General features: G+C 40.7%; 3 protein-coding genes across 8 annotated transcripts in view; all 3 read right to left on the bottom strand.

Annotated features, from left to right (window-relative positions):
* Positions 1 to 684: 684 nt before the first annotated feature.
* dlat (dihydrolipoamide S-acetyltransferase (E2 component of pyruvate dehydrogenase complex)) lies at positions 685 to 8,626 on the bottom strand. The gene is made up of 14 exons (XM_084029028.1): positions 8,210 to 8,626; positions 7,020 to 7,121; positions 6,818 to 6,942; positions 6,415 to 6,568; positions 4,918 to 5,044; positions 4,527 to 4,717; positions 4,253 to 4,394; positions 4,061 to 4,128; positions 3,666 to 3,779; positions 3,261 to 3,368; positions 3,037 to 3,155; positions 2,074 to 2,236; positions 1,841 to 1,977; positions 685 to 1,744 (listed from the first exon to the last, which is right to left on the bottom strand). Exons 1-14 carry the CDS (start codon positions 8,459 to 8,461, stop codon positions 1,615 to 1,617), a joined length of 1,932 nt encoding a protein of 643 aa, XP_083885154.1. The 5' UTR covers positions 8,462 to 8,626; the 3' UTR covers positions 685 to 1,614.
* A 189-nt stretch (positions 8,627 to 8,815) lies between these two features.
* LOC311025887 (dixin-like) lies at positions 8,816 to 18,234 on the bottom strand (the record flags this gene model as incomplete). Of its 6 annotated transcripts, none has more annotated exons than XM_084029031.1 (21): positions 18,041 to 18,233; positions 17,159 to 17,288; positions 16,770 to 16,895; positions 16,456 to 16,687; positions 16,088 to 16,189; positions 14,393 to 14,487; positions 14,164 to 14,267; positions 13,306 to 13,389; positions 12,983 to 13,036; positions 12,782 to 12,832; positions 12,583 to 12,687; positions 12,428 to 12,481; positions 12,224 to 12,295; positions 11,996 to 12,037; positions 11,830 to 11,895; positions 11,555 to 11,701; positions 11,272 to 11,335; positions 11,098 to 11,188; positions 10,754 to 10,862; positions 10,560 to 10,639; positions 8,816 to 10,479 (listed from the first exon to the last, which is right to left on the bottom strand). In XM_084029031.1, exons 1-21 carry the CDS (start codon positions 18,101 to 18,103, stop codon positions 10,470 to 10,472), a joined length of 1,881 nt encoding a protein of 626 aa, XP_083885157.1. In that variant the 5' UTR covers positions 18,104 to 18,233. The 6 variants fall into 6 exon arrangements, with proteins under 6 accessions (XP_083885157.1, XP_083885155.1, XP_083885156.1 ...); XM_084029029.1 differs by having other exon boundaries at positions 8,817 to 10,479; positions 11,555 to 11,704; XM_084029030.1 differs by having other exon boundaries at positions 8,817 to 10,479; positions 11,555 to 11,704; positions 14,164 to 14,264.
* cfap54 (cilia and flagella associated 54) overlaps positions 18,176 to 21,224 on the bottom strand; it is a gene marked incomplete at both ends in the record, with an annotated part of 108,605 nt that continues 105,556 nt past the window's right edge. The window contains 2 exons of the mRNA XM_084028182.1: positions 18,176 to 18,188; positions 20,389 to 20,699. Coding sequence (XP_083884308.1) covers positions 18,176 to 18,188; positions 20,389 to 20,699 — 324 coding nt within the window. The remainder of the gene's footprint in view (positions 18,189 to 20,388; positions 20,700 to 21,224) is intronic.

Genomic DNA, 21,224 nt, shown 5'->3' with positions numbered 1-21,224 from the left:
CCTACCTTTCATATGAACATGTTATCCTTTTACAGCATTGTGGATAAGCAGTCGTCTGTCATTTCACCGAACCCCGTAGTCACAAATCAGCTCTATTGTTCTTGAAAAACAAGGCGTTTTTAAACTTTCCTGTGCAGTGATTCATGATTTCAAGACGGTTAAAGATCCAAGGTTGTCAATGACGTGTGTGAGATGTGAGTGTTAAAAGCTAAAATGCATTTTTTACACTTGAAGCAAGTGGAGATAAGGGTATCATCCAAGTTATGACCTATGGGCTAAACGAAATGCTGTCTCACTGCTTTTTGATGGTTCGCATAGAATCCATTTGTTATTCATGACCCACATAAGTCGATCTGCCTGCCAAGTCCTCCAGTGATCACCCAAAATATGTTCCAGTTTAGTTTAGCCTCACCTCAACGAAATGTGACAAATTTGAGCCAGTGAACCTGTAAAGCAGATTTATTGGCCCCGTGTGAGAACACGAGGAAATGCTTTACACAGATCCCGATTAATTTTTTAGTCATGTTTTACATGGCTTACTGGCAACAGCTGTCGGAGAAGGACCAGAGAAATAACTAATATTTAATTTGGGAGCTGCAAATACAGTTTCTATTTTCTTGCTTTCATTTGGGCTCGCACAATAAAAAAATAAAAAAAACGAACCAAAGAGCAAATGGCACAAGATTGACTTTGCCTAATTTATTCCAATAACAAATAACATCCAGCGCCCGAGTTGTGCGTTTCAGCAGTGAAATATAAAGCATTTCAACAAGATAAGTGTTTTACTCTGAGACTAGAAAGTAAAACATCCTCAGTGAAGAGAGAGAGAGAGTTGGCAAAAACGTTTAGGACTTTCTTTAAGAGTGCGTTTCATCTTTCAGGACTGTACAGATATTCTATTATATGGTGAGGCCTCAACAGAGCTCAAACAACTCACCAACTTATATATATATACTATATACTGTAGATATAGATATACAGCACTGTGTTCATCTCACAGTGAAGAATATACACTCCGTAGCACCAACCAACATTGTGTGTGTGTGTGTGTGTGTGTGTGGTCAATGAACAGGGACAGGTTTGTGTGTGTAGATCTGGACTCTTGTGTTTCTTACAGTTGACTTACATTTAACTCCATCCTCCAAAAACCACAACCATTTACTCCAAAGACTAGGACCCACAGATAGCTGCACTTCCCATCGTCTTTTATCACATTCACACAACATCACAGATTAAAGTGTGTCAAAACACACGTTCATTTTGGGCGAAATATGCTTTTGCTTGATGGACATGTAGTACTTCCCTTTGTAAAACATTACAAATGTTTTAGTGACATATGACCAGATTCTATATTCTAGGATAAATTAGGACCTAAGTCTGGTCTCTCATGAAAGGGGGCCTGAATAAATAGAGAATGAGTAAGAGAGAGAAAGACTGACAGGAGAGACAGTGAGAAGCGGAGTGAGTTCTGCCTCTCCCCCTTCAGGGTGACTGGGAGTGACCTGTGACAGGCCAGCCAATCACAGGAGGATCCAGACCGGTTTAGACCAATCCGATCACTTCAGTGAGAGGCCCCCTGCCTGCGGCTGCAGTTTAACAGCATATTCAGTCCAATTACAACAGCATGGTGACCGGTTTCTCCATGAACTTGCGGAACTCCGCCAGCCATTGCGCGCCGACGGCTCCGTCCACCACCCGGTGGTCGCAGCTCAGCGTCACCGACATCATGCTGGCTACGTCGAACCTGCAAAAGCCCAATCGCACGCTCCATCAGATTCAACATTTGGAAATGCATTCTTTGTCATACTTCTTTTTATAGCGTTGCAGTCACGACACTGACCCTTTTTCATTATCAGCAGGCATCAGCCGTTTCTCCGAGCCGCCGACGGCGAGGATGCAGGCCTGAGGGGGGTTGATTATCGCAGAGAAGTTTTTGATGCCGAACATCCCTAGATTAGAGATTGTGAACGTACCTCCCTGGTGGAAACAACACACGTTGAAGAGGACTGTTTCAACTTACTGGTTCACCAGATAAAACAAACAAACAAAACATTGATTATTATTATGTTGTACCTGGAACTCATGTGGCTGCAGTTTGCCCTCTCTCGCTTTGGCGGCGAGAGCGGACACGTCGGAGCTGATGGCAGCCAGTCCTTTGGTGTGGGCGTTAAACACTATGGGCGTGATGAGACCGCTGGCTGTGCTCACTGCTACGTTCAGGTCCACCACATGATTCCTGGAAACATCGAAATAAGTCAATACGGATGGACTGCACAGAAATTTGGTGAACGTGACTTTGTTTCTACACTGGGAAGAGTTGAAAAGAATACGTGTTCTTTGAGTGACTCCTAACTGCACAAAACTGCAGCAACACTTTTAGAGATCAATATCGGACAAAAAGGTTGCAGAACATTTATTCTCTGACCCCCTCCTTTGTTGTAACCAGCTTTCACCTTGTCTGTGTGTGTCATTATAGCAAAATGTGGTTCTGGAAAAACATCTACTGCAGCGGGAACTACCACACAAGTGCTTTTGAGCACTTTGCCAGGCGCTCTCTTCTACAGACTGATTTTGTCTACGTAAAAGCATTACTTTTGATTGTCCTTGCAAGAAATCAACCTATAGGCTATTATTATTAGCAACAGACAAAATCTGGGAAGATATCATGTTTTACGTTACAATCGCTTCATTAATTGTCAATACAAAGTGATTAATACATGTAACTAAACGTTTCAGATGGTTAATCATGGAACAACTCCACTGTGCTTGTACACTAAAGTCACATGATGCATCCATTTGTCCAGACGTTATAATGGATATATGAGCGATAGAATTAAAATGTAGATTTCAGATGATGTCAGGGAAATTGTAAAGACGTTAACAACTAATAGTGCAATCACAACTAGATAAGAAGACTTTGGTTGATGTAGACAGATTGTTGGTCAATTAAAATTAATTAATTGCTAGATATACAAAGCGTTGTTTCTTGTTATATGCATATTTTACACGTGTTTGGTTATATATGTGTTTACTCACTGGCGGATGACGGTGTCCATCCAGGAGGAGTTGCACTCGGGAACCTTCAGGCAGGCAAGAGCGCTGGCTTTGATGATGAAGTCGTTCACACTAAGCTTGATATTCTGGGCTTTCACCTCCTGCAGAGAGAATGCAAGGTCATTTAAGAGACACTGGAAGTATTTTTTTTATAAGGTTTCCTGTATGTCAGCCTGTCACACATCCATTTACAAGAAATAACTCACGTCATTGAGTTCTTTCCGAAGCTCGAGCACTTGGTCCATGTTGACATCTACAGAGAGATAATAGTGGGGGATCGTTTGCTTGGACTGCATCAACCTCTGAGCGATGACCTGCAGGAGAGACACATAAATACACTTTGATCCACTACTCATCATGGACACGAATAATGTAAGTTTGTTGAGCCTGTGTTGATAAATGGTTGAGGGCCGGTCTTGTGCACAAAACATGGAAGCACAGGCAAAGATAACAGAGCTCCATCATGAAATCAGGATATTTGCCTGATCAATAACACCAGTACCAAGCTCTGCATAGAAGTGTCATGATTACACCTGACTGCTATCAGAAACAGAAGAAGTCCTAAATGAACACAATGGACCACACAGACTCAGGTGTGTGTTTGCTCACACCTTGCGGATGTTGCTGATAGGGATGTCTGTGAAGGTCCCAGCTGGAGCAGCAGGAACTGCAGCAGGTGCAGAAACAGCTGGAGCTGCGGCCGGAGTGGGAGCAGCAGCTACGGCCTGCCGAAGGAAGTCATTTCATTTACATTTAAAACAAATTCAATCAAAACCTTGATGCACATACAGTATGACGGCAAACTTTTGAGATATTTAAAACTATAATCTGTAAAATATTTTTATTTTTTTCATGAATGACAATGATTTAAGTTTGATTACTACATTCTTATAGTGAAAGATTCATATGAAAAATAAATAATGGAAAATGACGTTGTTGCCTATGATTGTGAAGAATTTAACAGACATTGCTTGAGGATAAAGAATAAAGTGCGGGCTTCACTTACAGGTGCAGCCTTTGGTGGAACAAAGCCATCGATATCTTTCCTGGTGATGCGCCCATCAGGACCAGAACCTGAACACAAAGCAACACAATGTGCGGTATATCAAATATTTTACCATTGCTTTTGCTTGCTCTGTATTTAAAGAACTCATAATCTACCAATAGAGATCTTAGTACCTGCATTTTGATTACTTACCGCTGACCTGCGCGAGGTCAATTCCTTTGTCAGCAGCGAGTTTCTTGGCGAGTGGGCTGGCAAACACGCGACCCTTCCTGGGTGCTGCTGGGGCAGCGGCTGCGGAAGCAGGACTGGGTGCTGCTGCAGCTGGAACTGCAGCCTGGAACAGAAACACAAATGCTCACAAATCACAGTCATAACTTCACAATCCATCGTAAATCTGAATAGAGGCCAATTCAGGATATTTTGGTACAATTTCCACTTGAAAGTAAAAGCTGTATGCATGTCTCACTGGTGGAGTTGCAGCTGGAGCTGGAGGCGGTGTGGAAACCTCTGCCACTCCAGTCTCGACATAATCCTTGAAGGCAGCGATGTCGGCTTCTTTCTCTACAATGATGCAGAGCGGCACTCCCAGAGGAACATCCCGAGTTCCTTCTGCCACCATGATTTTGGCCAAATATCCCTCCTCCTGCACCTCAAAGCCTAAACACAAACACATGAGAGGGACACGTTGAGCAAAGTATGCTGACAGTTTCAACACTTCTGATATGGGACACCCACATCACACATGGCACGATCAAATCAGACTAAACTTTTCCAAGTGTTAAAAAAACCCTGCAGTGCTCTTCTGTACACAGTGCAAATATGTCGGGACAGAGGTGTTCGCGTAAGTTTGGGTTTACCGATGGTTGCCTTGTCAGTCTCGATCTCAGCCAGCAGATCTCCTTCACTCAGCTTCTCTCCCACCTTCTTCTCCCAGCGCTGCACTGTTCCCATCGTCATGGTAGGAGAGAGGGCGGGAAGTGTGATCTGTAGGACACACAAGCTTGAGCAGTTGGAGAAATTGTGTTTTTTTTGTGACATCTAGGGGTGGGGAAAAAAAATCGATTCTTAGATGCATCGCGATGCGGACGTGGACGATTCTGAATCGATTCGCAAATGTCAAAAATCGATTTTCTAAATGTTAATTGATAAAGTATTGTTTACAGAACGGAAAAGTGTCCTATTTGTGACAAAGAAAAGCCTTTTCTTGAAGAAAATATAATAGAGAAGGTAATTAACCTGTTGATTTTCTTTAATGATCATCACAAGTAGGAAGTTACTAGCAAACTGAGTAGCAAACTCAGATTTAATTATTATTATTTTTTTAAATCACGCATGCAAATTGACACAAAAAATGGTTGCATCGATAATCGGTATCGAATCGTTGACCTCTGAATAAAATCAAATCGTGAGATGCCAAGAGATTCCCATCCCTAGTGACATCCCAGTTTGAGTCTTTTATTTAAGAGTTTTGACAAATTAAAGCCTCTCTCTAGCTTCTGATAAAGGTCTGTCTGATTAAATTATGAAATCACCTTTCCTACCTGAATATAATACATTTTGATTTCATGCTCAGCAGCAAATGCAACCTGGACAGCTGGATGGGACCTGACATGGGAGCCCTTAGGTAGATAATCTAATATAGCGCCAAAAAGGACAGACAGAAACAACTACAAAACAAACGCAAATAAATATTTCCTCTCTTCACAAGCAAATTGTCTTTTTGCTGTTCAGAGCACTGACTCTTCATAAGAAATACTACCATTTGTATAAAGAAATACAACTTACAGCATTACAAATAAGAATCTCTGGTTAAAGCTCGCCTTTCATTTCAACAGGAATACAGAGTCGCTATTATAGAGCAGAAGTTTTATTTGATATACTTCCTAAAAACTGACAAAATCTATGGGCATGAAGGTGCAACCTCCTTTTTGAATTATTCCACAGAGCTGACAGCTTAATATCAACATGTAAAGTTAGCTTTAGAGCCTAGGTGACACACAAATCATTTTCAACATACCCTCGTTATTCAATACGAAACCTCAAAAGACATGTTCTAATAACTGAAGGAAGAAGATAAAAGTTTTTTGTTTTGCTCATAAATATAAAAGGCACTATGTAAACACACTTTTATGTGACTGCAACATCTTCCATCACATTATTCTCATCTGAATAATGAAACAAAACTGGTGCTGTCTATGTGTTGCTTTCAGCCTGTCCATCTCAGGATGCGACCCACAGAGGGTTTACATTTTAACATTTGCCACTGAGATACCAATGACTTCGTCACATCCAACCCATTACATTCTCCACATCACTCTACACCTGACTGTGCTTGTACGTGAGAAGAAGCCTACCTTCAAGTGTGGAGGGTAAGAGCTGCCTGGGGCTGCAGGGGGCGGAGCAGCAGCAGCAGGAGGAGGAGGAGTGGAGGCAACTGGTGAAGGACTGGCACCAGCTGCTTGAAGAGACTCCAGCGTTACGTCCTTAAAGGCTGGAATGAGGTCAGGGCTGCAGGGACAATATACACACATGCATTAGACATACATTTACACAAAGCATAACCACATCTGGACTAAAGGACCAGAAATGGTGTGTCATGTTGAAGACCATTTTGGTACTGAAACAAGAACAAATTCTGAAAATGAGAAAAGCAGTGTTCCAGAATAGCACACCTATTTACTTTGTTAACACGTTTCGATAGTGAGGTCACCTTGCTTTTCAGATCGTAATTTACATTGTTGAAGCACAGAAACGTACCTGTCCACCGTTATGCAGATTACAGCTCCGATGAGGACATCTCTGGTGCCTTCAGGAACCAGGATCTTTGCCAGATAGCACTCCTCCAGCATCTCAAACCCTACAGTGGCCTTGTCAGTCTCCACCTACAGAGATAGCAACATTTTAAAAAGTGTCTAGGGATGATTTTCCAGAATATGGGAATGCACACACAGCTCCTTACCTCAGCTATAAGTTCACCCTCGCTGATTTTCTCTCCCTCCTTCTTCTCCCAGCGAGCGATCGTTCCTGTCTGCATGGTGGGTGACAGTGCAGGAAGCTCCACCTGATGCACACAAACCAGATTCCAGGAGTTAATGAATCAAGCAGTCATGAGGAAGCGCCATATTCAACCTGGTGGATAACAAAATATGTTTTTAAATGATTAAAGAATGGCAAAAAAAAAAAAAAAAATCACCAGTGTCACTTTATAGTATGCTCACCAGGGCGTCATGACAGGGCATTGCAAATACTGGCAACTGTCAGGCCTTGCAACAGCAGTTGCTGCATCATGATCACCTCATTCTCTTTGTCAGTAAGTGACCCACATGCAGCTGCTTTTCACCAAATCTGCAATGTTTAAGTAACTTTTAAGGTCATGTAAAATCTGATAGCAGATATACACACGTGATTCATGTAGAGAGATACAGGCTTGTGCAGGTGAGCAGTTCCTTAATTTGTGCATCAACAGCAAACTCAAAAATCAAGTTTTTTTTAAAAATATGCATACTAACTTTAATAGAATACTCTCTTTTTGGGGTTACTTTCTCTTTTTTGGGGTCACTTTCCACATGTAACCAGACTTACTACTAATAACCTGCATAATATTAGTTTACATTATAGAAATTATCCACAGCAAATATGGGGTAAATAATTAATGGACATCAAAGTTAGAATATGTTATGTTTACATGCATGACAGTTAATGCCAAATCTGGATTTGGGGCAACTGTTGAATTCTGAAATACATAAAAAAAATGTAACTGGTCTTAACTGATTTGGGCTGGTCATCATCTGCTGTTCGCTCCCTCCCCTCGCAACAATGCCCAATGTGCCCATTCACACAGCAATAAAACGTTATAATAATCTAATCTAATCTAATAATATATAACATACACTGCATTGGGATATGGGGACACTTTGTAACGCATAAATGAATGTCTTTAATTCACATACAAGTCGCATGTAATTATTCAAATGCCAATACACCAACTGCAAACGGTGTAACCTGATGACAACAAATGAATTGTTCTTCAGGTGGATTAAAGCAGTGAGAGTGCTCGGTACCTCACAGCGCTACCTAGCTATGCTAGCTAGGGAGGTCATGCTAGCTGTAACCGTGAAAGTTTAGCCTCTCTCTGGCCGGGAACGTTACCTTCTGGTGGGGCGGCAGGCTGTAAAAACGCTGGCTCTGACAGGCGCCCGTGGCCTGGGGACACCGGAGCAGAGAACCCCTGTGGCTGAAGCTGGAGCCCAAACACATTGTCCGGGACGCGGCTCCGCAGTGAAGCCGCCTCAGAGAACCGGTTCCGGGCACGGAGCGGCTGAGCGTAGCAGGCCCGGTTGGGAGGACACGGGGACGGCGGAGCCCGGCGGACGGCCTGAGCCGCAGGATTAGACGAAGCATTTCGTAGCAGTTTAAACACTACAGAGAGCTGTTGAATTATGTATTTGGTTCACACCGACATCCGATGTATGTCGGCACCGGATAGCTCTGTGCCTCGAGAACCAGCCCGGAACGGTACTTGCTCCTCACTTTCTAATGACCTCCTCCAGTCAAAACACCAACGCTTTACGGCTCTCCCCTTTTCCTGTCGCAACTGCGAAAGAGGTGTCGTAAACATATTTTAAACGCTGTCCATTCAAATTCAACCAAAGGGAATACCAAATAAACACCACCGAATAAGCCAAAATGCTAGGCAATGCTTAATTTAATAATAAGAATAGTACATGTATGCAAAGCTCAGTGGTTCAAACTAGAATCTCTATTTTACTGACGTGACATGAAATAAATAAATAAATACAACAAAAAAGACAGAAAAGAGAACTTTTTCATCAATGGTCAAATATTCTAAAGGGTAAGTGGAAACGTAGATGCATGTGATGTTTTAAAGATACAAGTGTAGTGCTGCACTGGCAAGAATTATCTACCAATAACCATTAATCAGTAAAATCCAACTGTCTCCTAACCACCATAAAAAGGGAACATTAAAAAAATAAATTAAAACTACTCAGGCTTTATTTCAAAATATCATACTTTCTCACATTCATGGTGATTTTTTATTTTTAACAGACAGTATCCATATTTTGTAAAATATTTCAGTAAACTAAACAATTGCTTAATAACCATCTCATCAGCAAATTGTACATTTTACAGTACAGGCAGTTATGGCATTTAAACAGGTCTTATATAAAAGTAGACTGATGTATGTTGGCCAAACATTAATCCCAAATAGGAAGCTAGAAGCAGTGAAGTAACAAAAAGTTGCGCATACACACACACACACACCCACCCACCCACCCACACACACACACACACACACACACACACACACACACACACACACACACACACACACACACACACACACACACACACACACACACACACACACACACACCATAAATAGTGGGATGGTCCATTGTTTTAGGACAAAGTTGCCTTTAAGTCTTTTTTTTAACAGGAGCAGAGGCACTCTCATCTCACAATAATCTTTCTTTAAACAAATAAAAAAAAAATCAAGATTATAGTGAAAATAATTTTACATAAATGTACAAAACAATTCCATGAAGTAAACAAAACAACAGTGCTGTTCATCTGCATTTCTCCATGAAAATTCCAGCATCATTTAAATTCAGCAGTTCAGTTTGAGTATTCTTGCTTATATGGACCCTGATGTTTTAGTGAAACTCAATTTATTTAAGTGTTTCTATTTTTCTAATATATTTTTGTCTGGACATCTCCAGATGGCCGTCACCCTCCATCTTTTTGTATTAACCGTTCTACTATATGGGATTAACCTTGTGCAGGACTAAAACTAAATTAACGTGTACCAATTTTGTCTGATTTTTTTTTACCCTTGTATTATTTCTATTTTAAAAGTGGTATTCTTCTCTCACCCAGAAATGTTTTTTATTTTTCTTAGATAATACTGTATATTCACTTTATAATCACATTAAGACTGAAATGCACAACAGTGAGAACAATGGACAATACATATTCCTAACTATGTAAACAGCTATATATTATTTCAAAGACTTCATTGCTGCCAAAGTAATGGAAAGTTGTGATTTTAGAAACATTTAAAAGAAAATAATATTTCAATCTACTTCTGAGTCCACTTTTGATAATACAGTTACAGCCTGGCAATAGTAAGCACATGCTGGAGATAGCTTTCCTTTGTAAGGCACTGAGTTTTACGATATTCTAGACATCAGTTACAGATTCAGACCGTCTCCAGAGCAGGTAAGGTGTGGAATAGTACCGACTCATCAACCCAAATCTCTTGCTGACAAGTCTTACAGTATTTTTCAAAGAATGAAAAACTCAAAAGTGTCCACTTGTGTCTCAATGTGGCTCCAGGATCAGGGTGTCCAGGAGCAAAAACAAAGTTGCATGGTCCCTCAGCTTGCACCTACAATGGCCTAAGACACAAAAGATACCATAGATATTATATCACGGAGACTCTGGAAAATAAAGAGAGGCAGAATTAGCATGCTGTTACCTTTCCTCACCGCGGTCCTCTTCTACCCAGGCCACTATTTTTCCTTCCCATCCTGGAATGATTGCTCCATCGAGGAATACCTGCATACAGACGGGTTTTGTTTGATTTGATTTTGCATAGAAAAGAACAGGCTAGCGCCTAAAGTTTGGATTATTTCGTGTGCATTAAGTTTACTATTACTGTCAAAGCCTTACCTCTTCTTTCACAGTGCCAAATTCAGGATCCAGGGCTTTGAAGTGGTACCTGAAGTTTCCCTCTCGATCCACAGCTGCCTTAACATCCTTTAGAGTAACCTCACCCAACCTGTATAATGTGTTCAAAGACATACAGTCTTACTGACAGCCTGTGATATTTTACATTTTTTTCATTATTTTATTTTCTACCTATGGACGATTAGTCGAAATGTATGTATCAGGATTATAAGCATCAATGCTGGCTGGTAAACAATGGTTTCTGTGTCCAAATATACGATTTCTGGTGAATGAAGAAACTGCAACATATTTGCATTTTAAGAAAAGAAACAATGTAACACACATACCTTTTCGGTATATTGATCATGGAAGGTGTGGGGGATTTCCCAGTAAAATAAAGGATTTTCGTGGAACCAGAAGAACCACTGTGACAAACTTCTGCAATGAACAAGAGAAGCAAAGTAAGTAAAAGCTGAACTATTCTGTGTTTTCCAGGGGGGATACATGAAGGACCAACTTACTTGTGCAAGGCCAGGTGTCAGAGTCGGTGTGCTGGCTTTTGCGTCTCGGAGATTTCCCCCTTCCCTGCAGCATTTGGATAAATGTTGACAGCCCTTCAAGATTTTAAATCTCTACATTTTGTCAAAAGTAACAAGAACTAATACGTTTTTACAGTATAAATCAACTTTAACACATTCTCTTTAATTGTTGCTCACTCGTTGATCAACTGGAATCAAATCTTGAAATGAAAGTGTCCATCTGCTGATATTTGAACAATTCAGGGGTTCATGCGTGGACTCATACCCTGTGTGTATGCGAAACATGCAGTCTGTCGATGAGCGATACTATGCCCTGCTCCAGGGTATCCAGTGTATGGTGCTGCGGGTCGTGGTCCCTGAAGTTGTTCCTCAAACTCCTGAGTGAGTCTCTGAGCAGCTGAACCTCCTCTGCCTGCTAACAGAGCACAAACACAAACAACCTGTCAAAAGGCATATTATAGTATGTGGCCTAAACACTGCAGGAGAATGTAATTCAAGAGAATGTCAGCCCACAAAATAAACAGCCTTATCAATACTTACTTCTGACATAGACAGAGCTGGATTCTCAGAGTAAGAACTTCCATTGTTTTCTGTGCTAGTGGAAATCTGGGGGAAAAAAAGGGTCAGCTCTTCATTGTATAGATGAATTAATGACTGCCTGATGCAGACTGAATATGAAAAGAAAGAGAAAGAACATCAGTATTACCTGCATGCTGTTTTTATGCTCCAACTCTCTTTGCAATTCATTCTGCCATAGAGACACACAATCAGAGACACACTGATAAAAACATGCTAGATCCCAAAACTTAAAATATATCCACTTTCCACTTGCAACAAAGTACATTTTAGTATTAATTTGCTCATAAAGTAAAAAAAGAAATTTAAGTCAGACTGCAAGTTTATGATGATGACTTTTGGTCTGAGATTTTCATACCTGCTTTTTTTTACTTTCTTCAAGCTTGTGTTTGAGTTGCTGCATTAGTCTGTCCTTCTGTCCCATGTCTTTCTGCACCCAGCCAACCAACGAGAAACAGTGAGGTAATTTAGTGCAAACTCAATAAACAGATGAGGTGTAAACTCAGGAAGATTAAACCAAGTAACAGCCAACCATTAAAAAAAATGGATTGGAGGACCTCACCTTGCAGTCGCCCCAGAGTCTGTTACATTCCTCCAGCTTCCACTGCAGCTCAGCCTATAACACATTTTCATAGAGGAGGGGGGTTTGCAATACACACTTAAAATGTAAAGTTCCTACTGAAGTTTTGAATAGATTGAGATGAATAGATTTTGTACGTTCTGGTTGTTGAGTTCATCCTTCGTCATACTGCCTCTGAGAAGCTCTTGCTTCATCTGCAGGATGGATGCCTCCTGAGTGCACAGTCTCTGCTGCTGTGCATCCTGCACATTTACAAAACCACAGGAAGTCAATACCTTAGCCAGCAACTTCAATTAGATTCAACTGGGTAATAACATCACTGCAGATGTGTCTTACTTTGACTCCCTGCAGGTTTCTCATCTCCTGCTTACAGCGCAACAGTTCCCTCTGAAGCAAACAGCAAACAACACACTCTTAATGAAATATTAATCTCAGTATGCATGCCAAAAGTGGATTCTCTCTTTAATAAGACAAGCATGAATGTTGTCATTACAAGAAAGAAAAATATCCACAGTTACAAAAGAAAACAAATGATACCTTCAGCTCTTTCGCCTCCTCCATGCTCTGATCCAGACGACTGTGAATGACGACCTGCAGAGAGGGAGCAAGAAGGGATGTGTGTGTGGGAATCACAATGGACTGAGAAAGAAGAGAAACTGATACCCGTGTCACCCTCACACACACACATGGCCATGCACACACAAAGACACAAAAGAAAGAAATGTGATCTGTGCGGAACACAAAGAGCTGGTGAAACAAAGCACAGAAGAGTGTGGCACAGAAAGGTGAGCGAGCAGGACAGAAAAATGGAATCAAGACTGAATAAAAAAACTAAGAAGAAAAGAAGAGGATGTCTCTACCAGTTGTTGTTCAGCATTGCCTTGGTCCAAACTCAAAGACAAATCCTGCTCATCCTCAGGCAGTGAACCATGCAGTAGCAGGGCCTTAAAAACACAAAGTGTACAACATGTGACACCAGTTTGTGGGAATGAGGTCGCTGTGTTCAGAAAGCTCTGACCATTTCAAACAGTAGCTAATATGTTGTCTGGTGTATAATATGCACATTATTCAAATAGCATAACTTTTTTTTACTAGAATCGAGTTCCCCATCGCTCATGAGCCACAAAGTGCAAAAACTTGGTAACACTGTTCGCTTTAATCAGAGGGCATCTTTACCAGAATAAACACTCACGTTTATCATAGCTTCACTAGAAGTCGAAGACCTACGGAGGCCTTCAGGTCGTGTAAAAGTGTAAAAGGCTCTCGCTAGAGACAGTGTTTGATTGGTTAATTTTGGGCTCCTGTAGAACACGGTGTTACAACATGACGGATTCTGTGAAGAGGACACTAGGTCGGAATAAAGGCTGATTCTAAGGTAACGATAACATAACAATTCTTAGTTTCAGATTATACTGATTTTTTTTTTTAATTCTAAAAATGATATTCCATTTCTGCCAATGCATCCCCCCTAAATCATATCCACTAAAAGACAGATCTCAAAAGCAGGAGCAAGCATGAGGAATTATTTAATAAACATACTAACAAAACTAGATCAGTAAATTTCTCCTAATGATCGTCAAAGAAAATATGAGAAAATACAGACTATGCACTCAGAACTTAAATTTCAATATGGATCTCAATGTAAAAACTTCTGATTGAGTAAAAAAGGACACTAATCTGTAATTAAACACAGAGGGCTACCAGGGTTACACATGTACCTGTAAAGCAGACACCATTTTACGTGTCTCCTGCACCTCCTTCTCCAAAATATCACTGAGAGAACCGTCCAACTCCGTCTCTACTTCAACACGAGATGACTCTGCTTCACACACACACACACACACACACACACACACACACACAGCACGGTGTTATCACATGTCCAACAATAGATCTTGAGGATAACTAATCGATTCACATGCCTGTTTGTGGCGGAACAGAACTCACCACTGCTCTCCAGTTGTTGCTGGTCTTCCTGCGGTCCGTCTGATTGGCTGCTGGGTGCAGCTCTTGGAGATGACAGAGGACTGACGGGGCTGAGGCTCGAGAAAGACAAAACACTGATAAATCAATTCATCCTGAGAAGCATGGAGGTGTGTGCACATCGTGTAAATATAGTACTACTGCATACAACTTTGACCTGGATGGGTGATATCTCAATGTGTTATAATATATCTGTATCAGTAATACAGTATATAAATGTTTAAGTAATAACTGTCAATCTGAATAAAGGTCCCACTGAAGCCCTGTCTGCATTCTCATTAGTAACAGGAAACACAGCCATTCACCAAAATTCTAATGACGGACTGTTTTCGTTACAACATATTAATAGAAACTGTTAAACATACAGTGAAGCTCTTTGTAAATAATACTCCTTTTTGTTGACATGTTGACTCATATTCAGAAAAAGCAACATGAGAATAGAGAGATAGATTTTATAGAAAAAGATAGAAAAAGGTTTTCTATAAATCAGACAATGCTCTTAATTTACAGTCTCTTTGATAACACTGCATTGTAGCGCTTGACAATTTTTAGAGTTATGGTAAAAAAAAAAATGCATAAACTCACACACACTTGCACAGGAATCCACAGCCACAGTGTCTGGTCTTACCATTTAATCTGCGTCCCCCCCATAGTGTGCTACAAGTGGGCTAAACTGCTCATAATACTTCCATAGAGCCTAAGTTCCACACCGTATGTCTCAGAGTCTCAGGCACTGCTTCTCACCAAACTCATGACTTTTCGATATTCTCCTCACTCACACACACCCCGCTCCTCGCCCTCCAGCCAGCTGTCATGGCAACCAAAGCAGCAGAGACAGCTTAGCATCTCACAATTAATTAAGCTCAATATGTGATTGCAGGATCAGCTCATCACAGGTCTGTCGAACCATCAATTCATGCACTTCTCTGTCTATCATTATAAACAAATACACACTCACACGCCTGCAATCACGTAAAAATATGCACAAAAAAATGACAGTTCAAAGAGAACTACAAAGCTTATTTGGACATGTGACTGGAGGAGATAAAGACTGGTTGTTTAATTTTTCCTATCATCTGCCTGTGGTTTATGAAGTACCACACACGCGGCGGGGTGAAGTTTGGAGCATTAAAGTCATATGCTCTGTCAGGCTGTGAAACACAAACACATAAGCACACACAAATAGACAGAATGGTGTCTAATGTTGGAAAAATATATAAAAAAAACACATTGAACTGTAAATAGATGTTGGACAGTCTGACGTAAAAATACATTTAACACAATAAACACCACTATTCATTCGACAACTAAACTGCAGCAACCTCCAAGATTCAATTAGCCCTGCAGTGCCAACATGCTCTTAGCAAAGTTTGAGTTTTATAATTTCTTTCCTATCATAACAGCCCTGAATTCAACCCATCCTGAGTGCATTTAGGAGGAAAAAAGTAGTTCCACCTGCAAATGTTACAGGAGCTTTTACAAATACTTTTAGACATAATATACATAAATCAGAAAATGAGGGTTATCCTTGTCCTTCTCCACTAGTACATGTTGGATTTGAGAGCACCAAGAAAGTCGTTATGTACTTTTCCTCTGACGTTCACCTGAATCCAATCTGCCTTATCATGCTTAAATCACGAGTTTGTTAAAGCAGATTACCTGCTAGGCTGGGGATTGTCCGGATCATCCGGCGCTCCTCTTTCATACTGCTCAACCAGTGCACGAACACACACATTCTTTTCCGCATCCAACCCCCAGCCACTATAGGATGACAGATCAAGCAGAAGTTATTTATTCATAAAGAAGAACTGGAACACATTTTTATGTCACACATGTACAGAAACGAGCCTTATTTCAGTTGTGAAGATTCTATTTTGCTGATCTGTGTTTGTCCACCAGAGGACAGCAAAGACTACACAGTACACACATACCAAAAAATGATCGCTGTTGAAGAGAACATTTGGATATTACAGAAAGCCATTGATATGGGTTTGTGCTTGTGTTTATGAGTATTGCTGCCAGCATACCTGTGGATACGTGTGGCACGTGAAGGCTGCGAAGCATCAAGTCTTGCTGATGCCAGTGCAGCAGCGGCACCCTGAGCTAGTGCAACAGTGGAGAGAGGGTTGTGGCTGGCAGAGCCTTTTGTCAAACTCCTCCCACTACCAGAAGCACTCCTGTGATTGGCTGAGGGTTTGAAGTGGGCTGCCAGTGCCAGAATTATCCTCATCACAGATTTCAGATTTCCATCAACAATGTCTGTAGACATAAAGCAAACACATGCTTAGTTATGACCTATATATGAATATATATGTACAGTATATGGTATTCTGGTATTTACCTCTAGCAGACATGTGTGGCATGCGTATGTGCCTGGAGAAAATGAACTGCAAGACTTGCTCCACATTCTTCCTGCTCTCCTCTTTGTTTTGTGGAGCAACATACACCCCTTCCAGCGTTTCCCCTGCTGCCAATGTCAATGAGAGAGAGAGAGAGAGAAAGGAAAAAGAAGTTATTAAAAATAATTTACCGAATGACTACAGTACAGTTCAGGTGTAAATGAAATCATATTCCATTTAAACATTTTTAGATTAGTGATTTATTATGTGTTATCCTTTAACGAGAATGGTGGAATAATAAAATCTGCTATAACTGAGGAGTGTGAACAACAACCACAGTAGGTTTGTGGTCGTCTTAAATGGGCGTGTGATTGTGCACGAGTGTATTTACCAACTATCTCTATGAGTTGTGTAAGCACCACCCCATCCTGCAGATCACGCCTGAGGTTGGTGATAGGCTTCAGGCCTGGTTTCCTCTTCAGCTGAGAGTTCACCCAGGAAACATAGGCTGCCAGTTGCTGCTACAATCCATCAATCAGACACACACACAAAGCCAATAAACCAGAGAGGAACACGTACACTCACACACCGCTTAGAGTGTGGGGGCCAAAAAAGGCTGAGACCATGGCATTACAAATGAATTCCTTTGTTTATTATGTTGGGACAGGGCAGGGCAGGGGGGTCAGTCTATTGTCCCACTCCCGATTAAATTGTACTTTTGTTGTGGAGGTCAGTGACATAATATCGTGTTCAGGCCCAGGTTCAGACGTTTTCTCTTGGATGTACATTCTTTCCTCAGTTTCACACGGTATACTACGCTCTACCGGTTCAGTCACGTGACCGCCCGTCGTCCGGGATACAACACAAAAAAAAAACCGTATCCCCATTTGGAAAACAGAGAGTAAAATATAACTTAACGCTAACCCAATAGGATGTTTGGTTTGCCAAACTCACTTGGTAATTTATGTCCTGACAATAACGCCAGCAATACCGTTAAGTGTAATACACTTAACGGTATTGCTGGTGTTTACAGCTACATAACTAACGTTAACTACGTTGCTTTTTCATTTTAACTACTACACAGTAACCTAAAAATAAACGTAGTGCAAACATTCGTTATTTCTACGTAACGTTCTGGCACTTTATTGTCTGGTTGTGGAACAGTTGGCGTTAGATGTTTAGCTCTGTTGACTGGTTTCCGCTTGCTAAATGATGGGTGACCTAACTCAATAAACACAAACGTTAACGTTAGCTAAGGCTGTGCAAACGTTACCTCGTTAATGCCCCCGTGAAGAACCTCATCCAGCAAACTTCCTCTAGAAAGTGAGGCGATCATCTTTTAACTCGAAAAGCCATTTAAGCTAACTTAGCTAGCTGACTAGCTTCATTGACTCGCACGACTCCGTATCTAGCCGCTGCTGCTGCACAACAAACGTCAACAAACGAAGACAATTGAGGGGTCGTGGTTGAGTCTGTCTGCTACCGTTATTCTGGCCAAGCCAACGGTAAACACCGACGTGCGTGACTTCCGGTTGTAGTTTCCACAATAAAATGGTATTTGACGAACACTTCCGCACTGAGGAGTTCAGATCTGCTTGTAGGCGATTTCACACTCGTGTTTTACTGCAGCTACTTTACACACACACACAAAAACTATCATCGTACTTCATGATGAACAAACACAACACCATTTCATCATTATTTCTTAAAATATTATGACTTTATTATTATGAAATTGTGACTAATATTACAACTTCCCCCTCAAAATATTACAACTTTATTATAGACTTATAAACACACGTGTGATGTATTTTGAATGTGCAGATACACAGTGCGCTATTACAGTGCGTGTGTTTGTAAATTAAATCACATTACTGTAATTAATGTAGGACATTATTGACGATACTAAAGTAGTATTATGCCACGTGCATAATTAAAGGGGTCACACTTGTGTTGACTCAGCAGAGATAACGTTAAATGAAAATAGTGTATCTATTGATCTACCTGAATTTTGTGTATTCCTTTACATAAATAAATATATTTTTCACAATACATTTGTGCGTTAAAAAGAAAACACTGGAATGCGGGAAATTAAGTGTTTGATGGTGAAAATTTCCCCAGGGGTGATCTTTCTAATATCCCACCACCAAAATGAAACTGATATTCGTTTCATAGATCTTTTAATACATAAAATCCACACTAGATGGCAGCTAAACCCCAGTTAAGTAAACATTTCTGGAACCGCAAAGGGTTTGATTGCATCAGTAATGCCTGAACACAAAGGTGAAAGGGGCTCTACAGTACATAATTATACAAATGGAATTAGTCTATTAGAGGTGGTATCACAAGTTTTTGTTTAAAACTACTAACAAACATTATGATTTCGAAAGGGGTAATACGGTTTCTAAACGCTTTGAGTACATTTTGCAAAGTCAATTAATTTATTTTATTAATTTGTTGTACCAAGTTTTTAGGCATAGGTCTTACGTAGTAGGCCTAATTACGAGGTAAAAACATTTCTGAACCTGAACTTGCCTGGGTTCACTGTACAATGTGAGTATCCACAAAATCAGTTTCAATTAAAATAGATCGATTGATCTTTAACATAAACACCATTCAAGCCTTACTGTTGACCATTGCATTATGTACTTCATAAAATGTATCTCGCAATATCAGATGGCGAATATTACTTACCTGACACTGCTTGAACCTTACAACCAATCTCTCATCATGAGTTTTCTGTACAACACTCACATTTTTTATTTGTTTGCTCTTTAATTCAATATATGTTAACTAGTTGTGGGTTTTTTTTGTCGTGCAGTTAGGGTTCTATTAATGTTTGGAAATACATTTCATTTGTCCCAAAATATACATATTAAAGGGGCCATGGATCATAGTGTTAAAGAAGCAGCCTTACAGTAATTTGTTACAAACTATTCCTCTCTTTCTTTGTCTCCATTTACTGTAAACTTGTGGATGAAAACACTGTGAGATTGGAGAAATACTAGGATAAAAATAAAAAAATACATACATGTAAACAGAATCAACATCATCTTTTCCAACTCTACACAAAACGTACACTAACTAAAGTATCCACTTACATTGATCCGCCTATCAGTTTGTTACTGGAGTTTGAAGGTCCAGTTATTTGCATTTAATTTAATTTAAATATTTTCACATAATGGATATCCCTGCATGGTGGTGTAGTGTCGCCTCACAGCGAGAGGGTCCTGGGTTCAATTCCCAGGTCGGGTTCTGGTTCCTTCTGTGTGGAGTTTGCATGTGTCAGCGTGGGTTCTCTCTGGGTTCTCCGGCTTCCTCCCAAATCCAAAGACATGCAGGATGGGGATAGGTTCATTGATGACTCTGAATTGCCCGTAGGTTTGAATATGAGTGTGAATGGTTGTCTGTCTCTACATGTCAGCCCTGTGATAGACTGGTTACCTGTCCAAGGTGTACCCTGCCTTCGCCCAATATCAGCTGGGATCAGCTCCAGCCCCCCGACACTGAATACAGGATAAGTGGTAGACGATGGATAATGGATATCCATTTTATTAACTTATCAACACAGGACTTCAGTTCTTAATTACACAAATTTTATTATGAAATGTGTCAGTGCACCAGTTGACCAACAGCATTCTTGCTCTTTTTAATATAATCACAGAAACAAAGCATCCAGTTAGGTCTCTCAATATAGACACAGGACTGCAGGAGAGCAGTGGTAAATGCAACACATTATGTGTTAGGGTTATTCTACTCATGCCTATCTGGCTGAGCATTGGTTGCTTCTGGACTTGGGCTGTAAATAGATGGAACTGGTACGCAAGAGTCTCTTTAAATCTGGATTGGCTGGTGTGAATGCTGCCTGGAAGTGGACTGTGATGACTGAGCAGAGACTGACGTTTGCATGGCACTACGATCCAAGATGTGATCTGTGGAAACAGAGCAAGATAGAGCAATGTAACAGGAACAGGAAGAAGCTGCCAATACAATTGTAATTTTGAACATGTCAACTTGCAATTATAAGAAACATGTCCTTTATTTACCAATTTGCAAAGAGGTCTGCTCCAGCATGTTAAGGTAAGGGAGGTAGATGTTGCTGGGTCCAGGAGGAGAGAAACACATTTTACCTTCATCCACCAGCACACTCTGACCAAAAACACACAGCTGAAAGAAATGGAGAAAGAGCACTTAATCTTAATATTGTAAGTTTTGCCTACAACAGTGTGTTGGCATGTATATATTCTTATGTCCGTGTACCTGCTTTTTAAGTAGTTTCTGTGTTAGATTTAGAAGTGTGGTGCTCTTGACACCTCTCAGGTCGGTGAGCAGCAAAGTTGCCCGAGCCAGAGTCACAGTGGACCCTGGTGGCATGCATGTCCGCCCTGTTAGGAGGGTCACTGCTTCCTACTCACATACAGAACACAGCACCACTTTAATTACTTTATATCATTACA

Source organism: Eutrigla gurnardus (genome assembly GCF_963514095.1).
Source record: "Eutrigla gurnardus genome assembly, chromosome: 15".
NCBI classification, from domain to species: Eukaryota; Metazoa; Chordata; class Actinopteri; order Perciformes; family Triglidae; genus Eutrigla; species Eutrigla gurnardus.
This window is presented reverse-complemented; position numbering and strand designations above follow the sequence as displayed.

Excerpts from the sequence above, each read along its gene's own strand:
- dlat (XM_084029028.1), bottom strand. The coding sequence starts at position 8,461 with ATGCTTCGTCTAATCCTGCGGCTCAGGCCGTCCGCCGGGCTCCGCCGT. Across the intron at positions 7,122-8,209 it reads GCCTGCCGCCCCACCAGAAG|GTGGAGCTTCCTGCACTGTC; the intron begins GTAACGTTCCCG and ends TGTGTGCATCAG. Across the intron at positions 2,237-3,036 it reads ATGGACACCGTCATCCGCCA|GAATCATGTGGTGGACCTGA; the intron begins GTGAGTAAACAC and ends CGATGTTTCCAG.